This window comes from Rhea pennata, unplaced genomic scaffold, assembly GCF_028389875.1.
Source record: "Rhea pennata isolate bPtePen1 unplaced genomic scaffold, bPtePen1.pri scaffold_32, whole genome shotgun sequence".
Taxonomy (NCBI): Eukaryota; Metazoa; Chordata; class Aves; order Rheiformes; family Rheidae; genus Rhea; species Rhea pennata.
The window spans coordinates 41,798-67,409 of record NW_026907679.1 but is presented as its reverse complement, the minus strand read 5'-3'; the positions used below and the strand labels follow the sequence as shown (position 1 = coordinate 67,409).

The 25,612-nt window shown below is 57.2% G+C and overlaps 1 protein-coding gene across 1 annotated transcript in view; it reads right to left on the bottom strand.

Annotated features, from left to right (window-relative positions):
- Positions 1–224: 224 nt before the first annotated feature.
- The window catches only part of LOC134154491 (adenylate cyclase type 10-like), a 57,265-nt gene continuing 31,877 nt past the window's right edge, over positions 225–25,612 (bottom strand). The window contains exons 5-36 of the mRNA XM_062601162.1: positions 22,105–22,240; positions 21,481–21,585; positions 21,045–21,083; positions 20,371–20,514; positions 19,663–19,868; positions 19,117–19,213; positions 18,696–18,784; positions 17,990–18,181; positions 17,626–17,747; positions 17,301–17,377; positions 16,792–16,981; positions 15,938–15,990; positions 15,325–15,478; positions 14,354–14,546; positions 13,938–14,024; positions 13,222–13,505; positions 12,500–12,636; positions 10,660–10,785; positions 9,446–9,700; positions 8,496–8,840; positions 7,976–8,027; positions 6,763–6,985; positions 6,243–6,350; positions 5,695–5,873; positions 4,994–5,150; positions 4,309–4,513; positions 4,134–4,230; positions 3,789–3,904; positions 2,764–2,881; positions 1,627–1,822; positions 931–1,119; positions 225–389 (exon numbers count right to left, since the gene is read on the bottom strand). Of these exons, the coding sequence (XP_062457146.1) occupies positions 225–389; positions 931–1,119; positions 1,627–1,822; positions 2,764–2,881; positions 3,789–3,904; positions 4,134–4,230; positions 4,309–4,513; positions 4,994–5,150; positions 5,695–5,873; positions 6,243–6,350; positions 6,763–6,985; positions 7,976–8,027; positions 8,496–8,840; positions 9,446–9,700; positions 10,660–10,785; positions 12,500–12,636; positions 13,222–13,505; positions 13,938–14,024; positions 14,354–14,546; positions 15,325–15,478; positions 15,938–15,990; positions 16,792–16,981; positions 17,301–17,377; positions 17,626–17,747; positions 17,990–18,181; positions 18,696–18,784; positions 19,117–19,213; positions 19,663–19,868; positions 20,371–20,514; positions 21,045–21,083; positions 21,481–21,585; positions 22,105–22,240 (4,836 nt within the window). The remainder of the gene's footprint in view (positions 390–930; positions 1,120–1,626; positions 1,823–2,763; positions 2,882–3,788; positions 3,905–4,133; positions 4,231–4,308; positions 4,514–4,993; positions 5,151–5,694; positions 5,874–6,242; positions 6,351–6,762; positions 6,986–7,975; positions 8,028–8,495; positions 8,841–9,445; positions 9,701–10,659; positions 10,786–12,499; positions 12,637–13,221; positions 13,506–13,937; positions 14,025–14,353; positions 14,547–15,324; positions 15,479–15,937; positions 15,991–16,791; positions 16,982–17,300; positions 17,378–17,625; positions 17,748–17,989; positions 18,182–18,695; positions 18,785–19,116; positions 19,214–19,662; positions 19,869–20,370; positions 20,515–21,044; positions 21,084–21,480; positions 21,586–22,104; positions 22,241–25,612) is intronic.

Below are 25,612 nucleotides of genomic sequence, written 5' to 3'. Positions count from 1 at the left end.
CTAAATGCTAAGCTCTTCAGAATACTCAGACTGTTTTGTTTTTTGGTTTTTGTTTTGAGTATTGACCTTAGTAATTGTGTAGGTGTTGGTTCAGTTTGACTCAGGTTGTGCAAACATTGTTGTGGGAAAGGAGAGAACGAGGCAGAATACAAGCAGGGGGCCGAAGAATGATGCTGAGCATATTAAAGGAAGAAGGAAAGGAAGAAGTGCTTGGACTAGCAGTGTCAGAATTTAATTCCTGGAGAAGAATCCTCCCTTTGCAGTGCTGGCCGCTTCAGCAGGTACCTGGAGCTACAGACCTCTGGCTTTGCTTGGTTCAGGTGGGGAAAATGTGGGGCTGTCTTCAGCCACAAATCTCCCAGGGGGCCTTTTCCAGTGAACCAGCACTCCTAAAGGAAGGGGGGGAAAAAAAGGCACAGTGAGAGCTGAGAAGAGCATGTGACCTCCAGAGCCATGACTTCTGCCTGGGAAGGCAACTAAGGCCTCTCTCAGCAGCTTGTTCCATCCATCAGCCAATGAGCCATGCTGCCAAAACCCCTCAGCAAGCAGAAGGAGAGGCAAGGCCAATTCAGACTCAGCACACGTTGACCCTGGCCTCCCAGAGCTGCCTTAAGGAGCAGGGAAAGATTCCACTTCACCACCACTCTGCCAAGCAGAGATGCTGCAAAGGAGCAGCTGCAGGGCATACTGCTTCCTCACGTACCAGTCCAGCCCCGCTTGGCAGAGAGAGATCACAGCTGTCTCTACCTTCCTCTTGAGCAGGGCTAAGAGCACCTACCAGCTCACACAGGACTTTGAGCACATGCCCCTGAAGCTCTCGGGGGGCTCTCTCTGGGGGTACCTGCCACAGTACAGTGCGGACCACCTTCTGCTACAGCAGGCTCAACTTCTGCCCAGGAAGCAACTCAAAGGCACAGGTGAGCAACTTACAGTGCTCATCTCCAGCCAAGTCTTCTCCAGCAGGTTGCCATGGTCTTCACAGGCTTGGAGGCCCTGGTTGAGGCACAGCAGGCTCTGCTCTTCATTCCCCAGCATCAGGAAAATGTAGGCTTTCAGGTGGTAGACTCTGGGGTAGAAGACGGGGCTTGTGGAGCACCGAGAGAAAACCTCTTCGGCAAGCTGCCGAGAAAACAACAGAGAGGTACATCAGGACAAGTCAGAGAGCCCAGCGATGGCTTGGCACAGAGAAGGGCACCAAATCCCCAAAGAGAAAAACCAGCCACAAAGAAAGGAGGAGTGCACAGCTAGCAAGGCTGAGGTACCACACAGATCTCTCCTGAGCAGTAACACCTCTATGGAGCAGGCATTTCAGCAGGGCTCACTAGCTCATGGCTGAGCAAGGCTCTTCTCCTCTCCCGTTTGGGCCAAGCAGTCCCACACGGGAATTCTCACACGCCCAGGAAGACTGCCTTCACCCGACTGCCTTCTCGTCCCCCTCCTGCTGACACCTCTGTTACAGGAGTCTTTAGCCATGCTGCTCCCTAAGGTGCTACCCTCTGGCACTACCCTGACTCCATCCTGTCGTGGCTGCTTCTACCTGCACAGGTCAACCCACTGCTGCTAGCAACACAGCTTTCCCCGGAGGGCCCTTGCAGCATGCCCCTCCCCTTCCTCCGCATCCCTCACCCTTAGAGCCCTGCGGCAGCTCTCACGGGCCCTCCACGAGCCCTGCTCCATGTCCTTTTTCAGCACCAGGCTATGGCACTCCAGGAGCCGGCTGCACGCTTGGCTGGCCACAAGGCAGGCACCAGTGCTCTTCAGCAGCCTCTTGGCCTTTTCAAAGGGCTTCTGGAAGTTGTCCCACTGCCCAAGCCTTGCAAACCTACATTGTCCAGAGGAAAAAAGGAAACACACACAAACACACACTCAGGCACATTTTGTAGAGATGAGCAAGTAACCAAGAGGTCTCCTAGGCCATAGGCTCCAGCCCCAACCTGGCTTCCAGAGGCAATGCATCCTCTAGGACAAGGAAGCTACTGGGGGTGTACTGGGGGGCTGGGGGGCTGAGCTGCAGCGTGTTGTAGCTGCTCCTGATAAGCATCACTGAGAGCACTGTATTGTAATCAGGCATCAGTAGCTCAATTCCTTCTCTCCCACGTGAACTTGGAGTTCTCGTCTCCCTGCTACATCACAGCTGAGCAGGAATCTACTGCTGTCCCTCCCAAAAGGGTCCTCTCTGCTCCCCTTCCCTCCAGTTTGCTTGATCTGTTTATAAACGTGTGCGCATGCATGTCTGTTTGTGAGCCAGCGCCACTCAGCACTCCCCCACAGTGATGAGCGAGACCACAGGGAAACTGCAAGGACTGGAACCCAGTCCCTTGCAGGCACCCAGGAGACACAAGCCATGCTAGGCAGGAGACTGGGACAATGGCTGCCTTCTCCCACAAACACAGCGGTGCTCCAGGCCCTCGTGCCCTCTCCGAGCCAAGCTCTTGCACTTAGGCAGCATTCAGCCTGCATCGCTTTCCTGCGCTGAGAGAGAGCCACACCAGTCCGTCCCCAACATTCAAGGGGAAAAGGAAGGCTGTGGCTGAATGCTGCCAAGGCATCCTTCCCTGGCAGGGCTCCACAGCAGCACAACCTGGGCCTCCTTGCCACCTTGCTCATCCTGCGTGGCCCCCTGGCCCCTTTCACCACCATGCTCCAGAAGCAGCCGCCTTGGTGGACATGGGATGGGGGCATGTGATGAACGCAGAGCTCCCCCTTTCCCGGCCACAACCACTGCCTGGGCCTCTCCCCACTCAAAGCAAGTCTCCAACTTACCAAAGAGCCAGGGACGAATACAGTCCAAGCAGGATGCTGCTCTGTGCCTGGAGAAGGCAGTTGGCTTCGTTCTGCTCCACGAACCTCCTGCACTCTTCAAAGGACTTATACTGCCACCCTGCAATACAAATGTCTCTCAGAGAAGCAGCGAAGCAGCACCTCCCTCCCTGGCCTCACCGTGCCTCAGGCATTCAGAGCAGCAGAAAGCTCCAGCACAGCTGGCAAAGTTCTTGGCAGGCAAAGCACTCACAGAGCAACAAACCTCACAGGAAGCAGGCAAGGGCTGCACTTCTATCCTAGCTCCTCAGGGCTGCTCAAGTGCACGGAACTGCCCTTGAACGCAAGGGCAGAGAACATCAGGAAGGAAACAAGAGAACTCCCAACTCCCCTGACACCACGCCTTGCCCTTGAGAAATCTGCAGCTTTCTAGCACTGCACAAAGGCACACTGCCACTGAGCAGCAATGACAGCGACGCCACAGCACAGGCTCTTAGGTGCCTCCTGCTCAGGCACATGCCAGCGCTGCTAGCCCTGCTTCCTGGGGAGCCAGAGCAGAGTGAGGCGGAGAAGAGCTTTCAGAAGGGGCAATCTCAAAACACAGCTAGGAAAGAGCATAACTAAAAGCACTGTCAAATTACTCTTGGCTCCCATGTTAGAAACGCAAAAGGGAAAAAAATTAACGAGGATGCAGGCGAAGAGAGAAACGCGCACAGCGGAAAGCTCTGTGGAGGAAATATAAGGATTGCTGGAGGCTCTGGGGTCATTGTTCTAACAGGAGAAAAACTGCTTTGGCCAGCACAACTGTTTCCGTGTTTCCAGAGGACAGGGAGACCTGGCAGAACTCTTGTATTGTCTACTCTAGTCTCTAGAAGTCTTGTACTGACGGTGCACTTCTGCTTGTGCTGGGAGGGCTCTGCCTGTTTACACCTTGCACAAAGCCCCCAGCTCTGGCCCACAGCTCCAGGGGTGCAGCCTTGCCTGCCCAGCAAACAGGTTCTCGGGGGCCCTCCTCACTGAGCACTTACCAGCATCAAGCAAGAGGTCTAAGCAGCAGCAGAAGAAGCATGCCTGCCCAACGATCTCATCTGCTCCAGACACCTGCTCCTCTAGCCTGCGCAGCACTGCCTCACATTCCGGGTACCTGGGGAGGAACACAACGAGCCTCCAGGGAGCCTCTCCATGGGCTGGGAGCCCAGGCAGCACCTCCAGACACTTCCCACTCCCCTTCCCAGCACCTCTCTCTCCCTCGTTTTCCCTTCTTTGCTCTTCCTCCCAACTCCATCCCACTTTCTCCAGCAGGCCTGTTCTCACCCAAAGGTCCCTGACCCCTGACACTGCGCAACCCCCACTCTCTCCAGCACCCTGATTACCTCATCTGGAGAAACAGTGCCGTGAAGAGGGTCCTGAGAACCACACAGCCCAGGTCAGGCTTCTGCAGCTCCATGCAGAGCCTCTCAGCACGATAGCCTGGGAAGAGGACAAGCAGACTTGCACCGGCTCTCTCAGCAGAGATGCCTTCTGGCAGGCGGCGGGGGCAGTACCTACCTACGTCGACGGACAGAGGCAGATTTCCCAGGCTGAGGGTCAGATGGGACAGGGCCTGGGCAAAGCTGGCTGTGTTTAATACCCCTCCTCCAAAGAGCTGCACCTCAGTGCTAAGCTGCATGGCCGCCCGCCCATATTGCAGCCACTCTTCCCGGCAGCCCAGGTTCTGGCAGCACAGCGCATATTCCAGGTAGGACAAGAGGACCTACAAGGGTCCAAACATGACAATGCACATGACTCTGTCTCTCCAGGGCAATTCCCTGGCCTGGAGGGGACAGGCCACAACCCAACTGCCAGCTTCTCTCTTCCACTCTCACAGCGCGCACCCATACGACCAACTCTTCTTCCTACTGCCACTGCTAACTGCAGCCGTGCCAAGACAGGGGCCCCCAGCCTTGCACACCAGCATTATCAAGAGCCACGAGGAAACTACAGAATACACACAGTGGTGCTGCCTTAAAGCCAGAACCACCTCCATGCTCACAATTAGGAAACAAATCCAACACGAGGGGCTACCAAAAGCAGCAGCAACCCACACCCTCTGGAAGTTCATCCAGAAAAGGGCAGGCACACGTCCATCTTTGGGCTCTTCTTGCCGGGGGCAGGCCCTGCTGGTACTCTTGCCAGGCCAGGGAAAAGGAGCCGTGTCAGGGCGGGTCTGCTGCTGCAGAGAGAAGGCACTCACGTGACTCGCATCCTCGGACTCCTCGGCCGTGTTCACCTTCATGAGTGCTGCCAGGCGGGAGAGCCTCCGACTGCCGGCGGCGCTCTCCAGGCTGAAGAGCTGCCGCAGTAAGGACAGGCAGTGGCTTTGCCGGAACAGCCAGGGGAGCCTCTGCCTCCTGCCACACAAGGGAAACTGCTGGGCTACAGCCACTAGGCGCACTGTGCCAAGTCCCACGGGGCGGGGGAAGCAGGGGGATGGAGGAGACGGCTGCACCTCCTTGCAGAGGGGCAGGTGACGCAGGCCCGGCCACAGCGATACAAGTGGCAGAACCAAGGAGTACCACCCAGGAAACGTGACTGCTAAAGACGGTGTCTTGGCACTACAGCGTAGGCAGGCCAAGCAAAGCTGGCCACCGGGAGGAAAAGGGGCCTTGCACGGGAGGCCTGCGCCTGGCTACAGCCTCTGAGCTTCCTCCCTCTCACAGCTCACCTCCGCTTACGCCGACAGGCCCACCTCCTGCTCCTGCCAGCACACTCCCTTCCCCTCCCCACACTCTGCTCCCCACTAACACCTCCCTGCTCTCACCAACACCATCTCCCATGCCAACACCCCAGTAGCTGCCCAATACAACCCACAGCTGCTCCACCCATTAGCCTCCAGCTCCCTCAGCAGCTTTCCCTCTGCCTAGAAGAGCCTTTGCTTTCCCTTCTGCTTCCTACCCTGCCTCCTGAGGAACGGAGGAGTCTCTGTTCTTCTTGCGAGAGGCATGCTCTGACTTTTCCAGCACAAGCTGCAAGGCGGCACCAGTGGAGGTCATGGGGAATTTCCTCTTCAGCAGGCTCAATGCCTTCCTGATCATTGTCTTCGCCAGCTCCGTTTGTCCCATATGGTAGCAGACCTGCACACCAAAAGGGCTTTCAAGGCAGTCCCGTTTGGCACAAAAGCTCATCCCCAGTGCATCAAGCAGCCCCAGGCACAGCTGGGAATCCTGAGCCTCCCAGCTACTGGGAACGCTAAGAACAAGGATACTGGGAAGGCTCCCAAAGGGCTCCGATTCAGCACAAAACCAATTGGATGTCTCTGGCGGAATCAAGGCCAGGACCTCAGCTGGTTTTGGCCAGGGGGCAAAGGGGCCCCAGGAAAGCAGGCTGAGAGCAGTTGCAGTGAGGTGGGCCAGGGAGAGCCTGCCCCACCCCACCCTACCCCACAGGAAAGCATTCAACTCCACCCACCGGGGGAGCCCACCAAAACCACCCTGTCACCTTACCTCTCCTTTGAGGCTCAGCAAAGTGGCTTCTTCAAAGCAAGCAAGCGCGTTTCCCTTCTTAGCCACCAAGGTCCTCAGCACTTCTGCTTTCTTCAGGTTCCGGAAGGCCTTTGAACAAGCACACAGAGAGCAGCTGAGCATCGCTGCCAAGCCTGTCCCCAGCCCCAGCACTCCCAGGTGCCTCCAGCATCTTGCTGAGGAGGCTTGCATCTGTCCCTGGTGATGCCCACCCAAGCACAGTCACGCTGCCTCTCACACCACGTGCACAAGCACTCCTTTGCATCACCTCCTGGGAGGTGCACCTTGCACCAAGGGGCTGCTTCACGGCCCTGTCTCTCTTGCCACAGGAGAGGCAAACAGGAGGCAAACGCTGGGTCTCCCTCCCACCAATTCATCCCCGAGTCCCCACAAAGGCAGGCCCCCAGGCAGGCCCTATTGCAGTGGGGAAATGGGCTTGCCCAGGGCAAGGCACTTGAGAGGACTCCACGGGCAGTGGGCTCTGGCAAGCACGGCAACTCACCAGGTAGTTGTCGGAGACGTGCAAGTAGGCAGCCGCACCCTCCAGCAGATAATAAAAGGCCCTGGCGTCATTGCCCACTGCCATGTAGTGCTGAGCCAAGGGCACAAGCACCAAGTCCACAATGGCCTTGCAGCTGCAGGAACACTCCACACCCTGCGTCCAGTGGGTCTTGCTGGGCACCTTGGGCATCCATTCGGTCTTAGCCAGAAACTGCTTTGCTGCTCTGGAGACAAGATCACGGAGAAAGAAGACACCAAAGCACACACCAGTGTCACCAACACCGCTCCTTCAGCGTACGTTAAAGACACATTCTAGCACAGCACGAGGCCACACGCACGAAGGCACCGCACGGGAGCCGTGGGCTGCACAGCTTTCCCAGGCGTGCTGAGGGAGCTCGCTCAGTCCTTCTTTCTACCCCACACAACAGTGACCTGCACCCAGAGTTCCCTGGGCCCTCCCAGCTTACAACTGACACCACTGACTCCGGAGCAGGCTGCAGCCGCCCATCATTGCTATGACTTCCCCCTGTGCTCCTTCCTCCCTTCCGCTCTCGCCTTCTCTCCTCCCTCAAGACCTTTGGCTCTCCCCGCACGGCAAGCAAAGCCAGGACAACTCACTCACACAGCACGCTTTGGCAAGATTTGTTCCCTGACACTGTGGGCCCATTGACCAGTATATGCTGGGCACTCTGAGGAGCCCTGGGGCCCCAGAGCACAGGCACAGTGGACTCAGGCAGGGCAGAACCGGCACGAGAAGCAACAGCTCCCCTTTTCAGCAGTGGCAAGCCATTCCATTGGCCATAGTTGTAACAAAGTGGCAGGAGCACCGATCCTGTTGGCGTCTTTGCTGCCCCTGCTCTGGAGGAACACTGCTCTTTTAGGCAGGCAGGGAGACCAGCTGGCATTTCTGTCCCCTTCCACAAGCCACCCTGCCTCCAGGGGCTGCTTTGCCCCTGCACAGCTTGCAACACTGCTCTCTAACAGCTAGAAAGCCGGGGCTGCTCCACTCCAAATCACCATCAGCACTGGGATCCCACTGGCTTCCCCAAAGATACGCATCCCCATGGCCATCTCAACCCAGCTGCCTCTCACAGGCCTGCTCTTGCCAATGCTAGACTCACAACGGGCAGCCCAAGCTGGCAACTCCGCTTATCTCCTCTGCACACCCTCACCCCACTGCCCCCAAAATCATCTTCAAAACCTTGGCTCCTCACCGAAAAATCTCCTCCAAGAAGCTCTTCTCTTTCGGTACACCACTTGAAGCATCTGCAAAGAAAGCATGGCATTAAACACCTCCTCACTGCACATGCCATAGAGCTGCTTCTTGCCATTCTGTAGCACCGAGGGAGGAAGAGCAGAGCCAAAGGCACTGGCGGCAGCTCCCTCTCCACCTCCTTCCCTGACATCTGTCTTCACTGTGGGGCTCAACTCCAGACTTAACCCAGCTTCACCAAGTGTACTAGACACCTCAGCCTGCTGAGCCACGTGTGCACCTCTGCCAGGAGATGGGCTGCCCTCCCGTAATTCTGGGAAATGCAGGTGGACACGCAAGGGGAGAAAGGCGCTGCGCTGTGCACAAATCATCGCTCTCATGTGGAGCTGTGCTCAGTGGAGAAATGAACTAGTCCTACAACAGTATCTGCCTTGCACTGGAAGCATGCCCACGCTTGCGTGAAACAAGTGTGCAGTAGGAGTGGGCAGGACCCAGGCTCCAGAGCAGGGCACACAGCATACCCGTAGAGGCGGGGAGCTCGTCTGACTTCATCTCCTCGCTGGTCGCCAGGGAGGCCTCCCAGTTGTGCCAGTAGCAGTCGCTTCCGTGCTCTTCTCCGCTCTCGGCCTCCTGTGTGCTGCCAAGGGCCAAGCGGTGGAAGGCAACAAAGTCGCCTCCCCCGCAGCACTGGCACTTGTGCGCGTGCCTCTCCAGGAAGGCCGCACACTTGTGGTGCAGGGCCACCCTCTGTCCCTTCGGCCATAGCTCGTAGGCAGCCTCCTGCAGCAGCGGGGCGCAAAAGGCCAGCATGCCAGACTCCAGCCTCGCCCTCTGCTTGCTCTCCTCCACGGATGACTTCTGGGCATCTGAAAGGCAACGGGGCTTCCCATCAGCCAGAGCTGGGGCCAGAGCTGGGGCCAGAGCTCACGCATGCCATAGCTGCACCATGAAAGACAGGCCTTGGCGTAGGCCCTTGGCAGGAAACCAGCGCTCCTGCACTCAGAGCCTCCGGGCCAGACAGCAAAAGGGCCCACCTTGCCTTCCTCACACTAGCACGGCCAGCGCAACAGGCTGCCGGGCTGCTCTCCCTGCCAACAGGCTGTGCAGCTGCGCTCAGGCGGCAGCTGGGGATGCTGCCAGCCGCAGAAGCAAGACACAGCCAGCTCTCTCTGCCCACTCTGCAAGACACTCCCAGCGTCCTACGCTCCCCCGGCGCGAGGGGACAATAAAGATCAACACACACTAAATCCCTCATCTGCACACAGCGGGAGGCGGGGTCAGCAGGTCCGGGCTTTCGTACTCCCTCTCCTACATGGGCTATGAGCCGCGCTTGCAGGCAGGGCAGCGGAGGGACTCGCAGCACCTCACTGCAATATTGCCCTCCAGCACAAAGCACAAAGCACAGGCTCCTCGGAAATGGACTTGTCAGAGCTTTTAACAGTGCTCCCAGGCTCCCCTTACCACCTCTTACCACTCTCCTCCTCCAGAGAGGTGCCTGACCCCTCGGTGGGAACACTGCTCTCTTCTGCCCCCTTGGCAGCATTCAGCCACTTGAGGATGTTGCATCTCACCAGGGCATTCAGCGCCTTGTTCAGCTTGGCCCTGCTCCACCCGGGAAGGATGTGGAACAGCAGCTCCGTGCTAAACAGCGGCCCTAGGATGGCTGCACACTTCAGAACCATCTGCTCCGAGGGCTTCATGCTGTCCAGCTCAGCCAGCGCAATCCCTGCCAAAAGCAAGCCACACGTCTCTCCCTTGCCCACTCCCCACCATCACAGCCTGCATTAGCTGCAACACTCGAGAGGGTAGATTCTTCCCTAGGGACCCAGCCCCTTGGACAACTGCAACCCAGGGCACGTGTCTTCAAGATGCCTCTGCTCCTGCTTGACTCACAGGAAGCAAGGATGCGGGAAAGCAGAGATGCTCAGACGAACGCTCCCCCACCACGGATGAGCATCCAGCACATGCATATGTCCGGGGATGCAGCTTGCCAGCTCTGCGCTCTATTTATGTCCACAGGGCACACAGACAGAGAGCTTTTCCTGCACCGCTGAGGCCAGCTCAGAACTCCCCACAACCCCGCATTTCCCTTGGTCACACGAGACTTTCCCCTTCTTGGACAAAGCAGCTCCTTCAAGAAGAACACTTGGGCACGGGGGACATTTCTGCCACCTGCATTCGGCCAGGGCTCGGCTCGAGGGCAGCCATGCTCATTCACAGCTTCCCATCCAGCACCCCCTAGAAATGGGGCGATTTCTGGGCTAGCCCAGAAAACAACAGGCAAAGAGAGATTCGCAAGATGGCTTTGGTTGGGCTTCACTGCCTTGAGGCCCCACAAGCAGGAGAAATTACAAACAGAACAATGAGGTGCGAAGCCTAGTTCAAAGCTCAATCGGAGCCATGACAAATATCCCCTGGAAATGCATTTTCTCTTGCTGAGAACAGTCTGCTCCCAATACCTTCCTTTCTCCGCCCCCTGCCCACCCCACCCCACCCCACTCAGAGCAGACAACATGCATGTTTCTCTGCGGACAATCCCATGGCACCAAAGCAACCTGCCCAGCTTAGTCCCAGAGGGGAGAGGCTCAACTCTGCAGCACACCGAGGCCCACACTCTCCAGCTCAGGCCCTGGCAAAGGCACCCAGCACTGCTGCCAGCTGCCGCAGCGTGGCTCAGCCCCTCACCTTTCAATGTAGGGGGAAGTACAGTGTTCTGCAGGGTCACATCCGGCCTCATGGCGCACACCCTGCGGTCCTTCCCCGCGCTGGAGCTCCGTGCTGCTGCGGTGGTTGAAGCCTCCATCACAGAAGCTGAGCGGCACAAGGGAGCAGGAGAAAGCGATTAGCAAAGGGAGACAATTCATGTCATGACTTCCTGCTTGCAAACTCCAAAATCCACCTCAGCGGGAACAAGGCCTGCCTCAGGTGGGCTGATGCACTTGGCCTGCACCAAACATGCTCGCTAAGACGAGCAAAGCACTTCCCTTGCATACCTTTGTTTCATAGCCCTTCCCTAACATTAGCCCAGGCAGTTTCCCCAAACTCTCCCAAGTCAAAGGCTCCAGACCTCCTGACTGGGGAGGCAACGCCTCAAGGCAGAAGGCAGCAGTGTTGCTGTCATCCCAGAGGCAGGCACCTTGCCAGTGCAAATGCAAAATCGGGGGTCACTCAGGGCTGCTGCCAGAGCCGTGGCAAGCTGGTTGGCATTCATCCATAGGTCATGTTACCGCTGCCGCCTTCACTTAGTAGCACCTTTGGGGGCTTTCACACTTTGGCATTCAAGTTCCCAAGGCCTGTGCCTTGCCTCTGCTGGGTTTGATGTCAGACTTCTTTGCAAGTGACCTTCTTTGCCTTCTGCCCAGGGAAATACACGCACATTCCAATGCCTATTAAATAACACGCCTACATCGGCCAGAGAGCAGAGTTCTCCAGGGCATCCCAAGAATTTGGGCGGCGACTCAAAGGGCCAAAGAAGGGATTTTCCACAGGTCAGACAGCAGCACCTCCGACGTCCCCATGAAAATCCACCCGCGTGGGGCATGCTAGAGGCAGAAGCAGCATGCCCCGCTTTGTGCCTAGCCGGGGTCTTGTGTTTAATCTCTCGCTCTCTTTAGCCAGAGCATGCCCAAAGCCAGCCTGCGGTCAGGCTGCTCTGCGCCTGCCTGCCCTCGCCCCGCACATGGAGCTTCATAAGCGGCTGTGCTCAGGGACAGAAATTGCTCTTTCCCACCCCTTCAGGCAGGCTTCAAACTACGCTTTGGCCTATAAGGCAGAGGAGAAGGACAGCAGGGGCTCACAAAAGCCAGAGTCCTCAGACCACCTGCTGATGAAGAAGTTTCTTCTAACCAACAAACACGGTGTGCGGCAGGAACATAAAGTGCACCAATGCCGTATACCCATATAGAGAAGAGCCTGACCCCAGCAGGAGCTCTCCTTGAAGCAGCAGACCAGGCGTTGTGGACTCCAGGCATCCATTTGCCTTCCCTTGCCCTCAAGTGTTTTCGCTAACACACTCAACTCTTCAGGCCCTCTGTCTGGTCCTCTAAATGCCTCCCACCCAACATCCCTCAGCTCCCTCCAACCTCAACCCTTCAGCATTCACCCCTAGCAGGCCTTACAGCACCTGGCACCATGTGTCGCTGACGGACTCAATCCAGCCCTGTGGCTGTGCACAAGGAACATTCCAGCCACAGGACTCAGCACACTGGCCCAGAAGAAGCACCTGCGTTCCTATGAGTTCACGACAAGACCAGCACTCATCTGAGTGCCAGGCAGCGGCTCTGCTCCTCCTTTGAAATTGGCTGCCATGGCACCCTTGCTTGTCCTCTCAAAGACACCAGAACTCCCCGGCCTCGGCTTGGGCTGTCCCAGCAGCAAGGCCTGTACAAACCCACACCTGATCCACACCACGATCTCTATGGCTGCAAGAGCTGACAGTGCCAAGTTCACAGGGGAAGCCTCGGGCAAGAATGCGCTGGGGAAAATGCACCACAGCAACTAGGCAATCGACCGCAAAGGTGCTTACTGAAGAGGCTCTCCCACTTGTCCTCTCGTTTCCCATCCTTCCCCAGTGGGTGGAACAAGAGCATGTCATGGCCAAGAAGGTAGCGCAACAGTTCCTCACAGTAATAGGGGATGCCGTAGCTTCTTTGCGTCAGCAACCTGCAAAGGAGCACATCCAGCACTCACTGACACAGGCAAAGGCAGGTCAGGTGGGTGCTGAGCCACTTGGGCAGAGCACAGAAACCAACGTCTTCACCACAGATCCACCTCACTTCTGAAAGGGCCACGACTCCCACGGGCTTTGGGGCCTGAGTCACCCGGAAGATACAGCCTTTGCTGGAATCCTCGGGAAAAGCAGTGCAGATAGAGCCCCAAGCAAGCCTTGTCCTTCGTGTCCCCAACAGCCTCGATGCTTTCCGGCACCAGTGAGAACCTTTGCCCCAGTGAATCACCCCTCAAAGCCTCACCACGCAGACTAATGCCTTTGCCACCCCTGAGCCATGCCAGCGTGCAGGACCACTTCCTTCCTGCCTTCCGGTGCAACACAGGAGGCTGGACACCTCCTGTGCTCTGTGCCTAGGCAGCTGCCCACTCGCAGCTCACGACTGTCAGTATGTCCCACTGGCTAGAGGCACTGGCCCTTCTAGAAGCTCTGCACTGCCTTTTCTAGGGCTTCATTCCCTTTGCCTCTCTGCACAGCTTCAAGCCCTCAGCAAGAGCTCACAGGCCCTGCCTGTGACTTACGTCTCTAGATCCTGGGGCAGGCTGACAACTCCAAGCGCCTGGCAGGCTTTCTGCACTACAGCGGAAGGCTTCAGCTCTCCCAGACGAACACAACTGGTTTTTGGCAGCTTCAGGATGTCTACGGCAGCTTGGCAAAGCCTCTGTCTTCTGCAGTGACTGGCAGTGAAGCTCATCACCATGAAGATTGAGACATCCCTGAGCACGCTCCACATAAGACTCCAGGAGGGAGAGTCGATGCAGTGGGCGTTGTCGATGACAAATACAACGCCATCTTCTTCAACAGTCTGAAACAAACAGCTTGCTCTGGGGGGATTCTGATGGGTTCTCAAGTAGCCTCCATAGCAGCAACTTTGGCCTCTTTCTCTCCCTCTCCAGACAGAGAGGGAGAGAGAGAGACGGAGAGAATGCTCTGAAGCCTCTTTCCTCTCCCCAGCTACTTAGGCATTCAGAATCTTACTGGCTTGCACTTTCTCTGAGACTTTAAGGCCTCTGGTGCAAAGTAGGACAGAAGAAAGAACCTTGTTGCTCCTCCCAAGCACGTTCCCACCAACTTTATGGGAGTAAAGGTATCGGGGCTATGGGCAGGGGTGCTTGGGCTATGAAGGGTAAGGACTCAGGTACATCGTCCTCCCGCCAGCTCCCACCACTCTCCTCCTGAAGCCTCCGCCTGTGGCATTGGTGTCTTTCTCTGACCCCCAAGGGAGAGAAGAGCTCACCTTCTGGAGCACTTTCTTCAAAACCAACTCCAGCTCCATTTGCCTTTGAGTGCCACTCATCTGGGAAACTGCCGTCGAGAGGGGAAACTGCCCAGAAAAGCACAGTCATAGAGAAACAGCCTTCCAGGGCTTGCAGCACACCTACCCACCACACAACACCAACCCAGCAAAATGCCTCTCCTGGCCTCACCATCAGCCCTCTCCCCAACACAGCTGCAAGGAGACAACACAGGTCATCAGCCCCATCTCCAAGCTGCTCTTCAGTGCCTTTTGCCCACCGCGCTCAGGAACAGAAGCCTGCGCTATATGCCCCTGCTCTTCCCTCCAGGCAGCCAAGCGACTCCCCACCAGAGCCTCCAAACTACTAAAGCTCACAAGCAGCCCTTTGCCAGGGCCAGAGAGGGCTTCGCTCTCACCTTAACGAGGAAGATGTCGTTGAGGAGGCAGTAGCTGCTCTCTGCCATCAGCCCTTGGAGCTTTGCCTGCAGCACAAGCTGTCTGGCACTGCACGATTGACATGCCTGCAGGCCCAGGGCCATGGCCAGCACCATACGGAGGGCAGAGTAGACCTGCTTCAGGTTTAGCTCTGTCAGTTCCACGGCCACCACCCTGCCACGCAAAAGCAAAAGGGACCGAGATTCAGAGAGCAACGCAAAGAGCTGCAGACTTCCAAGGCAAAACTGTCAGAGAAGAGGCACGTCATCCAGGGCTGTCTGCAAGGGAGCTCTGGACACACAGCCCCAGACGGATTCTTCTTCCGCACACCTCCAAGTGCTTCACAGAGGGCCAAGCTTTTCCCGCGTCTTACAAGGAAAAGCCACAGAGGGGCAATTGCTGCCAAGCCCCTGGGAGAGCCACCACCACACCCGGTGTCTCCACAGCTCTCAGCACCTCCCCCTGCTCAGCAACTTGCCAGCTGAAGAAGCAAGGACTGAGCAAGTTGGGCCTTTGTGTTTGAATGCCACAGCTTTGCCATCTGCCTCCTATACTACGGAAAGCCTTGGCCACCCCAGGGGCCTTTGGGGATAAAGCCCAAGGGCAAGCAGCCTTTCTCTGGCAGCTCCACCACACCACTCCCGCCTCCCCCAGCATCTTTCTTCTCCTTACTCTCCAGGTGCATGAAAAGCACGCAGCTTGGGCTCTTGCCAGACCTTGCTGCCTGGCCTAAGTTTGCAAGAGCAACAGCCCTGGCTCCACAAGCCACTTCCAGCTCCCGCGAGACGTAGTAGGAGAGCGTACAGCTGCTCCATACCAGCGGCTCCAGGAGGCTTTTCAGGGATGCTGCAGGCCAACGGCCAGCAGCACTAGCAGAGGGGCTCAAGGATGCCACGAACATCAGTGGATGGGCAAGGGAAGTGTCCCACACGTAGCGCTCCAAAACACTCACCTGTGGCCAGCAGCCTGGCCTAAAAATGCCAGCTCAGTGAGTAAATGGCTCTTTCCAGAGCCAAGCACACCCTCAAATGCTAGGATGCTGCTTTCGTGACAAGTCCTGTAGGCTTTCAAGGCACTTTCAAAGAGGGCAATCTCCTCCTCGCGACCTGTGAAGGCAGACAAAAAGCAAGCTGCTGCAGCGAGCTCAAAAGCCAACAACCTTGGGCAGCCTCCCCTCTTGCTGCCACTGCACCTTCCCTCCACCGCACCTGCGAGCCTGCCCGCACCCAGGGCTCCTTCCCACCCTAAGAGCTACAATTCTGCAGCTAGGCCTGCCTTAGGGCACTCACAGCCCCACCTTCCTGCTGGAGCCTGGGAGCAACTGCTTTCTTGAAAGCTCCTGACACGCTAATGGTGCAGGAAGGCAGGAAGCACTAGGCGTCTCACTCTGATTCCCACCTCCACTTCTGGCCCAACTCCAACCTTACGAACGAGCTATGAGCCTAAACCTGATGGCCACTGCAGGCAACACCATCCCTTGCAAAAGCATCTCCATTCCCAGGCTGGTACTAGCAGGTACCCAAGGGCAAGAAATGGGCATACACAAGAGCAAGGCATTCACCTACCGAGCAAGGGGCCGTACTCTGACCTCTCCTCCATAAGATCCAGGCCAAATATGCTAGCAGGGGGAGAGAAAAACAAAAGTCAGTGAAGGAGGCAGAAGCTGGAGGACAGAGAGTCATGCGTGCAGCTGAGGACACACTCTTGCCTACCCGCTCCTCTTTTGAGCATAATGGCAGCCTGGCCACGCTCCCACCACCAAAGTTCACGCTCATTCAGCAGAGAGTGCAAACACCAAACAAGCACAGGGAAAACTTCCAGCACATGGAAGTCCAAGGGCTTCTGCCCACACTGGCACAGCACACGCTATCAACGTGCAAGCAACAGAGGCCAAAACATCATCCAAAGAGAACCTACAAGCCTGGCCCAGAGGAACAGCTCCAGTTTCACCAGCAAGCGAGCAAGAAGACAGGCCTGGCCACCCACACTTGCCCAGGGGACCAGCACGGACCAAAGTGCTTTCCAAGAGCTTCCTGCTCAGAAGCAGCCGAGATAATACCCCCTGGGTGGGTCACAATTGCCACTGCATTGCACTTGCATGCCAGCAAGCAAGCACAGGGCAGAAAGCAGAGTTGCAGGCCCTCTGGGCAGGGGCTGACAGGCCCCTCTGGGCCTACGGACTCCCGAGAGCCCTCTCCACCCCTACGCCATCACTCCCACTCTCTCAACAGCAACAGGCACCAAGGTGAACAGGCAAAAAGCACGGCCGTGCTATGGCTTTCCCTCTTCTCAGCCACAGTGGTGGGAGGCCTGGGGAGGGCAGCAGCTTGGCCTCTTTCTGCACAGCTCCTCTTTTTCCCCAAGGCTGCACCCTGTGTGCCTCCACGCCCCCAGCAGCCTGCTCAAAGAGCACACTCACAGCTTCTGCGACATCCCCAGGTACTGATAGACAGTGCCAGGATCGCCAACCCCCTTCATCTGGGCCTTCGGCAGCTCCTTGAAGTAGGACCGGGGCAGCCGGGATGCTGCGTAGGTCGCTGCATCGCAGGACACCAGCCCCGGGTAGTGCTCCATCAGCCGGGCAGCCAGGTTCACCTTCTGGCCCATGACTGCCACAGAGAGAGAGCACGCGTTGATGTCCTCAGGAGAGCAACCCGCACCACCCTTCCAGGCTGCCGGCTGCATCCCCTGCAGCACAGGCCAGCACAAAACCCTGCTGAGCACGAGCGAGAGCAACAAGGAGGCTCACAGCCCGTCCCCCATCGTACGGCGGGACCCGCTCCGCCTCCGCCGTTCCCGACGCGCCGCCGCAGGCCAAGCCCTCGTCCTGGCCTGGCGCCCAGGGCCCACAGCTTCTTCCCCGACACTCTGCCTCTTCCTGTCAGAGACGCGGCCCGGGCACCCGCTCCGCAGACGGACACCTCGTACCTGTGTACTCGTGCCTGACGCGGTGGCCGACGACTCCGCAGAACGCCATCCCGCTGGTGACCCCCACGGACACTGCCCTGAGGTGCAGGCAGAGCAGCAGGGACTCAGCAGCGCCCGTGCGCAGTCCTGCCTGCCCACCGCCGCCCCTTCCCCACGTCCCTGCGCTCTGCCGTCTGCCCCGGCAGCGCAGGCCTCGGGGACCGGCAGAGCCCGGCAGCGGACACGCCAGCTTGAGCGGGCTGCATGTGCAGAGCAGCCAGGCGCTCTGGCACCCCTCCGCACCCCCCGCCCCAGGCCGTCCCAGGCAGCATGCCTCCCCACTCACTCGATTTTCCCCAGCCTCCCGGAGCAGGCGGTGGAGATTTTAATCGCGCTTTCCAAGGCGCAAACGCTCTCACAGGGCAGCTTTCCTCCAGGGAGGCCAAACACACACAGCAGCGTGCAGCCCTGCCGAGGACAGAGGCAGCACACCTTGCCGCAACGCCTGCACCAAACCCTTCCCGCCCTGAGACTCCAGCCTCCGCCGACCGCAGCAGAGCTTCAGGGCACCCCAGGACACAGGGTACCGCTCCCAACGCCGAGGCAGAGCTGCTTCCCCTCTCCCCACCGTGCGAGAGACAGAGCCGCTTCCCTCCTCTCCACCACCACCCTCGCCCTCGTGCGCGGGGGCACTGCTCCTCCACGCTCACCTTATCAAACATGGAGATTTTGTTGATTTCGCCCTTGTGAGGACGGAGGATCTCCGAAATCAGCACGCTGCTGTCCTGGATAGCCTTGCAGATTTGCGTTAGGTTGACCTTGGCAGCAAACTGCAGCTTCACAAAGAGGCAGGTGACCGGCCGCAGCTCGGATAGGCACGCCAGGGGCTGTCTGTCGTCAATCTGGAAGACAGCAGCGGGCCACCTCCACCAGCCAGCTCGCCCTGGGCGCTTCCTGCCTGCAGCAGATACCAAGGCAGAGCGCACAGAGCGGCAGCAGCGGGCGCTCTCAGAGGAATGCAGAAAGCCTCCTCGCAGCGCAAAGCAGTCGTCAGCCTGCGCGAGGCAGACCTACAATGGTGTAAGAAGGCACTGGGCATGGATGGACACAAGGGGCCACCCTCAGCAACGCTGTCACCGCTCCGGAGGCATCCCTCTCTTACCCCGGGGCCATGGCCAGAACAACATCAGTGGAAAATGCAGAGGGCAATCCACCCCGCCCTCACCCCCGGCGCTCTCTGCAGGAGCACACAGTCGGCAGGTTTCTGGCCCCTGCAGCACTCCTTTCCCAGGTTTTTGCATACAGGGGCATTTTCTTTGCCTTACCTGCTGTCTGGAGAACTGCCGCTCTGCAACACACATCTCCTTCTCCCCTCCCTCTCCCCCAAAAGGCACCTCCCAGCACTCGTGGCCATACCTTGCGCAGGACACTGGCTGGGATGTACTTCCTCAGCACCTTCCCCTGAGCACGATGAGGGGCCAAGGTAACAGCAGGCCTCAGGACACCTACGCAAGGAAAACACACGCGGTCACTGGCAGCAGGGCGCTACGAGCCTGGCTACGGGGGCCTCGCAAAGCAGGGGCTGGCACTGCAGCTCGGGGAGAAAGATCCTCCGCCCTTTGCCCGTGTGTTCCTCTGGCAGGTGCTCAGCCACAGCAGTCCCCTGGAAGCAGCAGGAAGCAGCCAGTGCCTCTGCTGCAGCGCAGCTGCGCCCCAAGCACAACCACTAACTAACTGCAAGGGGGAGAGGGCAGAGGCCAGGCCCCAGCAGCCCCTCCGCAAGCCAGTCCCCATCTTTCTGGGCAGGCACAGAACAAGGCAAAGCCGGGGCACTCACCTGGCATTTCAGGAGAACGGCAGTTCAGCTGGGCTCGTGTGAACTTGGAGAAAAGGTCTTCGCGTTCCGACACAGACATCCTCTGCACACCTGTAACCTGAAGGCACACGCAGCAGAAGCACTGCCATCGGCCTCCCCAGGAGTCCCAGGGCACGCGTCCTACCCTCCCTCCATCCCGCCCTCGCTTCCCAGAGAAGAGGAGGAGATCTCCGTGTAGCAAAGCCACCTTGCTGGATTTACACCGGGACAAACGCTGGCATCAGCAGCACACGAGCTGTGCAGCCATCAGCCACGCACCCTGACGTCTACAGAACCCCGCCATGACCCTAGCAGGGCCAAACCCTGACACTCCCTCCTGACCCCACCGCAAACCCAGCAAGCACAATCCACAGCTAACCCTCGGCTGGAAGGGCAACAGCTACAGCTCTCCACCTCCACTTTACAGCTACAACCCCCACAACGCCCAGCTCCTCAGCCTTCGCACACCTTCCTCCCTCACCCCCAGCTCCAGGTGCCCCAAACAGCTCTAGAGGCCATCTCACCCACCTTCACAGCTCCTTGGCCTTTCACTCTCTTGCTCTTCACCTGGCTCTGGTTACAGAGCTCCCAGCAGCTGGCTGACAGGATAACATCACTTGCATTTGCAAGGTTTTGCGCCTGCCAGACTTCACCTACGGCCTTGCCAAGGATCAGGAAGTGCTGCTCCTTGCGGTCTCCCACAGTCAGCAGCGACATGTGCCCTGCAGAGATCCCTGGGGAGAGACAAGCACAACTGAGGCACAGAGCACTTGCACCTCTGCAGCCTCCCGCAGTGGCAACTCTCCACAGGCTTCGTTTCAAGCTCAACCCTGGAGACAGGCTCCTGCTCTCAGCTGCTTCAGCTGGAGGCACCCATCCTTCATTACGGAGTCCAGCTGGAGTGTCGATGGGGAGGGGGTACAAAGTGGGGCCTGCCAACAGAGGGGCCTGAAACGGGTGCCTAGAAAGAGGCACGTGAAGCTGACACTGACAAAGTCTTCACAGCCACAGCACCCCAGAGGCCCAGCACACCAGCACCTTTGCTGGCCATCTGCTCAGGGTGCGTGCAGGCAGCTTGTAAGCAGCTGCCTGAGAGCACACTACAGCCTTCCAGGCAGAAGGTTTCCCTGGCCCCACGAGGGATCACCACCTCTCCCCCAGGCGGAAAAGCACCCTGCAGCACTACACAGGGCCATGGAGCCACACACGGCACGGCTAGTCCAGCACACCCCATACCTATCTTCAGTCGGAGCTTCAGACCCATGTCTGTGTCACGGACGCTGTACTTCTCCTGGATTTGCCGGCAGCACTGCAGCACCAGACTGATGGTGTCTCTCAGCTGTGTTTCCCTCACTCTCCACAGCACCAGTACAGCATCCCCTGCAGAAAGCAGGGGAACGGCGGAAGGCTCTCGTGAGACGTGACGCTCACTGAGCTGCACCCCCCTGCACGGACAGCAGGAACCGGCAGGCGTGCTGAGGAAGATGCACTCGTCGGAAGGCCTCCTCCTCAACTACAGCTCTCTGGGCACAGGGATGCCTTCCCCTCCCCCAGGCCAGCTACAACAGCAGCCACAGAGGATGAAGGTGCACAGTGTGGCTACAGGAACATGGGCACCCCCGCAGCCGGTCCCACTCAGGGCAGAGATGAGAGGCCTCTCTCATCCCCTCCTTCCTACCATGCTGCCTCAACCCCCAAGCTCCCAGGCTGCCTCCCCAACACCTCCACACCAGCCCTGTCCCACTGCAGCTTCCCGCTTGGGGCCCGCGATGGCAGCTCCCCAGGAGCACCTGCGTGCCAACAGAGCCTCCCCTCTGGGCTTTGCCAGCTCACAGCTCACTCTGTCCTCTCCCCTAGCACGCCTCTGCAGTGGCAGCAGACAGAGAGAAGTTTCATTTAGAAGGACATACCTGCAAACTTCAAGATGTCTCCTCCAAAGCCCAGCAGCTCTGCAGGCGAAAGAAAGCAAGAGAAGAGTTGCCTCTACACCTTCTTCAAGCAAGCCACAGAAGCAGCCACTCTGCTGCCCGAATAGCACAAGGGCAGTGCTGCCTGGTGGGGCACCATTCAGGAAAGCACAGCTCCAGCCCCGCCTCTACACTGCTCACAGGCACCACAGCACTGGTGCCTATGGTACTGGGCACTGCCCAAAGGAGCTAGTGAAGATAACACACCCATTTCTCAGCACCAGTGTCCCCCAGCACAAGAGCCCAGCTGCTCTCGGTGGCCCTCAGCGCCCACAGAAACCCCCAGCACGTGCAAGGAGGCTGCCTAGCGCACCTCTCTGCTCTCCCAAAGAGCAGCCTCATGGCACCGTCCCAGACAGTCCTGCAGAACGGCACTTACCCTCCACAATGTCGCCCATGTAGTCATTGAGCGTTTGCGTTAGCTCGTCCGCACCCCGCTCGAGGCTGACGCTCTGGCTAAACTTCTCTGTCAGAGCAGTGAAACCTCAAAGAGGCACAAACAGGCACAGAGGAATCAGCAGGTGCCTACCTGGCCGCCAGCTTCACACTCCCACCTCAGAGAGCGTGCACATTACATCGTGCCCTGACCTGGCTTGTGACAACAAGCCTGCACCACCCAAGAGAAACCACCACTCTCGCATTGGCCACTGCTCCTGGCAGCGTGCCTTCTCCCACACCACACAGCCTGGAGCAGGGGCCCCTGGCCCACGCGCTCTTGCAGCCCGTGGAGGAGTGCCTAGCACTGGGTACCTCTGCTGAGCCCAACTAGCCGACTCCCGGCCTCTTCCAGGCCTCCTCTCTTTTGGAGCCCCTTGTTCCTCCTGACGTCAGCCACCTCTGAGCTCTGCTTCCCCCAAAGTGGAAGATGGCAGCAGCAAAGAGGCCTCCTCTGATGCATTCTCCACCAGAGGTGGCACCGGGGCTCCCAAAGGCCCAGAAAGCCCCAATGCCTCGTGTCTCTGACTTCTTCTCAACCCCCACCCTTCACAAGCCTTGGACCCACCTGAGACGTCCGCAAAGAGCAGTACTCCATGAAAATTCTGAACGCAACGGGCTTCGTGCCTCAAGTCCTCAGATAAAATGAGGTCGGGGACGTAAGCAGCTACTTCCCTGAGTTCTGAGCAGTGCTTGGACCTTCTCTCCCAGGCACAAGACATCGTCAGCGCCCTTGGGGTACACAGGGTACCTCAGGAGAAGACGACCGTGCCCAACCGGGAGCAGGCTAGCACAGCACCACGCAGGGTTGCGCAATAACCCGGGGCCTTGGGAGGGGCTGCTGGCCCTCTGCCACCAAGGGGCAGGTCACAATCAGCCGGCAGTGACATCGGCCACACGTCACCGATTGCCTCTGTGCTGTCATCAGACAAGCGAGCCAGCTAACAGGGACAGCTTCTGCACGTCATCGCTGCCCTAGCAACTGCAGCACGCAGTGGGGCACGTCCTAGGTTGTTCTGTTGTAAAGAGCAAGTGGGTCTTTTCCAGGGGGTGGGGGACAGAGCAAACCTCCAGCCACAGGGCTCCTGGCGGAGGCCAGGAGGAGATGGACAGGGCTGCACCAGCAGCACAGCGTACGGGCATGTCAGAGAGGGGAGGAAAAAGCTGAAGGACGCGGCAGGAGGCAGCTCCAGCCCCCTGCTCTGCGGGAGAGAGCTGTGTAAAGCTTCCACGCCGCAGGGACACCCCCTCACGCTGGGCACCCCAGCTCACAGGCAGCCCAAGGCTCACTGCTCCCTACGGGAAGGTGAGCCGGGGCTGAGGCTGACACCCTCGCAGGCGGTGCCCTTGCCCACAGGGCGCAGTCCCGCAGAGGCTGAACACGGCATGCACAGCTGGGTGCTGGCCTCTAGCCGGGCAAATTACAGCTGGCGGCTCCGACTTGCTTGTTTTCTGCTCTGTTTTTCCTGGTTTCTCTTTTGTAAATAAACTTAAGGGTAGGTAAGACAAAAACAGCAGAATACCCCAGAAGTGACCGTAGGTTCATTAAGGCTTATTAACCTATTAAATTTCACATCACTAAATAAAGAATGAGATGGAAATGACATGATAATGATGTTACTGCCTCTTCTTCGCTTCCTATGCTAATTAACAAGATTGTGAAAGCGCAAGCGCAGAGCGATAACCTGAGGTAATGAAACTGTAACCAATAGAAAGATTTGTATAAAAATCTTTTTTCACTCCCTGAAAAGTGTGTATAAATGAAGAATGAGAGGGGGAGAAGGTGTGCTAGCTTTGTGGATTTACCACCTAGCCCCCATCTCTGTGCAGAAATGAAATAAACAAATATCTCGACCCTGTGTGTCTATTGGTTGCTTGCACACCGGGTAACAGAACCCTGATTTTGGGACAACAGGGCTTCTGCTTCCAGCCCTCTTCCCACACACATCACTTGACAAGCTGATGCCCCTTAGTTCGTTGGAATCCCAGGTATGGCAACAGGACCTTTTCATGTGAAATTCCCTGAGCACATTCTTGGCTCCAGTTGGGAAGAAGAGCCCAGCCTTCAGGCACAGTAGTAAGGTGATCCCCTTTTATTACAGAGACGCTACCTGGGAGGCCAGCTCTGACATGGTGATAGGCAGATTTACAGAAGGCCTCTGGGTCACACAGAGGGGATTTGTGCTTCTGGAGAAGCGTCATCAATTCAAATATTTGTGCACAAACATGACTATCACAGACAGAACTCCCAAAGCACAAGAGCTGCTTGAGAAAAACAGGAAATCATTTGTGAGGAGAGATGGGTAGCTCATTGCTGCTGAACTAGTACCAGCCGAATAAGTTTCCTCAGTGCCTTCTGGAGCTCCCTGTTCCTCATGCTATAAGTGAGGGGGGTCATGTTTTGAGGCACCAATGAGTGCTGAACAGTCAAGATGGAGGAGAGAAACAGCGCTCAACAGCAGGTAGGACTGAGTACCAAATATACCTTGGGGCTCAATAAAATGCAAAAATCCTGATGATCCCCATCTCTCCCTATAATTTTCTTCAAGTCTTGCATGGTTAACTGAGTAAGTTTCAGGAGCGTAGCTGAAAGATGGAGATTTCAATAATATACAAGATCTTTATGCTTTTAAAGTTTTTTTTTTATGATTATCATTCTTCAGCTTCCCAATTCTGTGTTTGATCTAGAGTGTCTCCTACTGAAGTCAGGGCATGTAGGAAAAGCAGTATGCCAGAGGTCAGGCACTGAATGGGCAAGCTTCCTCTCCATCTCCCCAAACCTGCCATTGCTCTCATCAGCTACCTGAGTCTTACATCACTTGTCTTAAAAGCTAACCTTCTTCCACGGAAAGCAGCAGCTGAATACAACTCATATGCCTCAATTCCCACCTGCTTTCCTTAGACAACTAGCCACATATAGACACAGATTTTTTTTCATTTAATTGCAAAAATATAATAAAATAAAGCACAATACAATTTCATTAAAAAATAATCAACAGTATGCTAAGTCCAAGCTGCCTCTGAAGAGGTAAAAGTTACACAAGGGACAGAGCCCTACTAGAAACATTTTGGATAGATGAGAATGGTAGATAGAGACACAATGCCAAAATACAGGTCCTGAGGCATTGCACAGCCTTACGGGCTCTGCATGGAGCCTGGGCAGCAGCACTGCAGCGTGGGGGCATGTCCTGAGAAGCCCAGGGTCAAAAAAGTGGGAGATGCAGGGAGCCACGACTGTACAGCCCCCCTGAAGGAGCCAGGATGCTGGGGGGGATCCGGGGTGCCAGGGACTGCACGCAGGGGAGAAGCATTGCCCTGAGGTGATACTGAAAAGCCCACGGACCTACTGAGGTCCAACATGAGAAATACCTTTCCACAGGCTCAGTCAGAAGGAAACCTGGCCAACATTCATGGGAAATGGGAAAATGTCCCCTGGTTTGCTGCCCAGGGTCCTGAAGAAAGCCCTTCAGAGGACGTGTGTTAAGGACATGTTTGCTCTTGTCTGGCCTATCATCTCTCTCTTAAGTGCCTCAGACCCGGAAACCTTGCTGAGGACTTCTAAAACCGAAGAGCCTGCTTTGGTTCCTAATGGAGGAAGACGATATCCTACCCCATATTATCCCGCATTCTACTTCTACAAAAAGAGCGGCCCACAGCAGAAACACATGCCTTTGATCTTGTCCTTGAAAAAGGCCAGACCCCAAACCAATCCCCAAGGCCCAGGGAACTGCACAGGTCTCCCCAGTGCAGACACCTGTCAGTGCAGGGCCACAGAAGTGACCTCTCCAGTGCCCCATCTGAGAGATTTCAGAGCCTTTGGAATCATTTGGAGTCGTTCCTGAAGGATGTATTGGAAATTTTTGGAACATGACTGGCATGAGGAGCAGGGACTGATCCAGAGGACATGAGGGGAAATGTCTCAGCTCTCTCCCTGGCTATGCCATCTACATGGCAGTGACCTATTGAGCCCCCCCAAATGACACAAGCAGGGGTCACAGCGGGATATGCCAAATCACAGGGAGGTCTCCCCAGTGACACAGCCGTGTCCTTACTTCCCACATGAGCACTGCTCACGT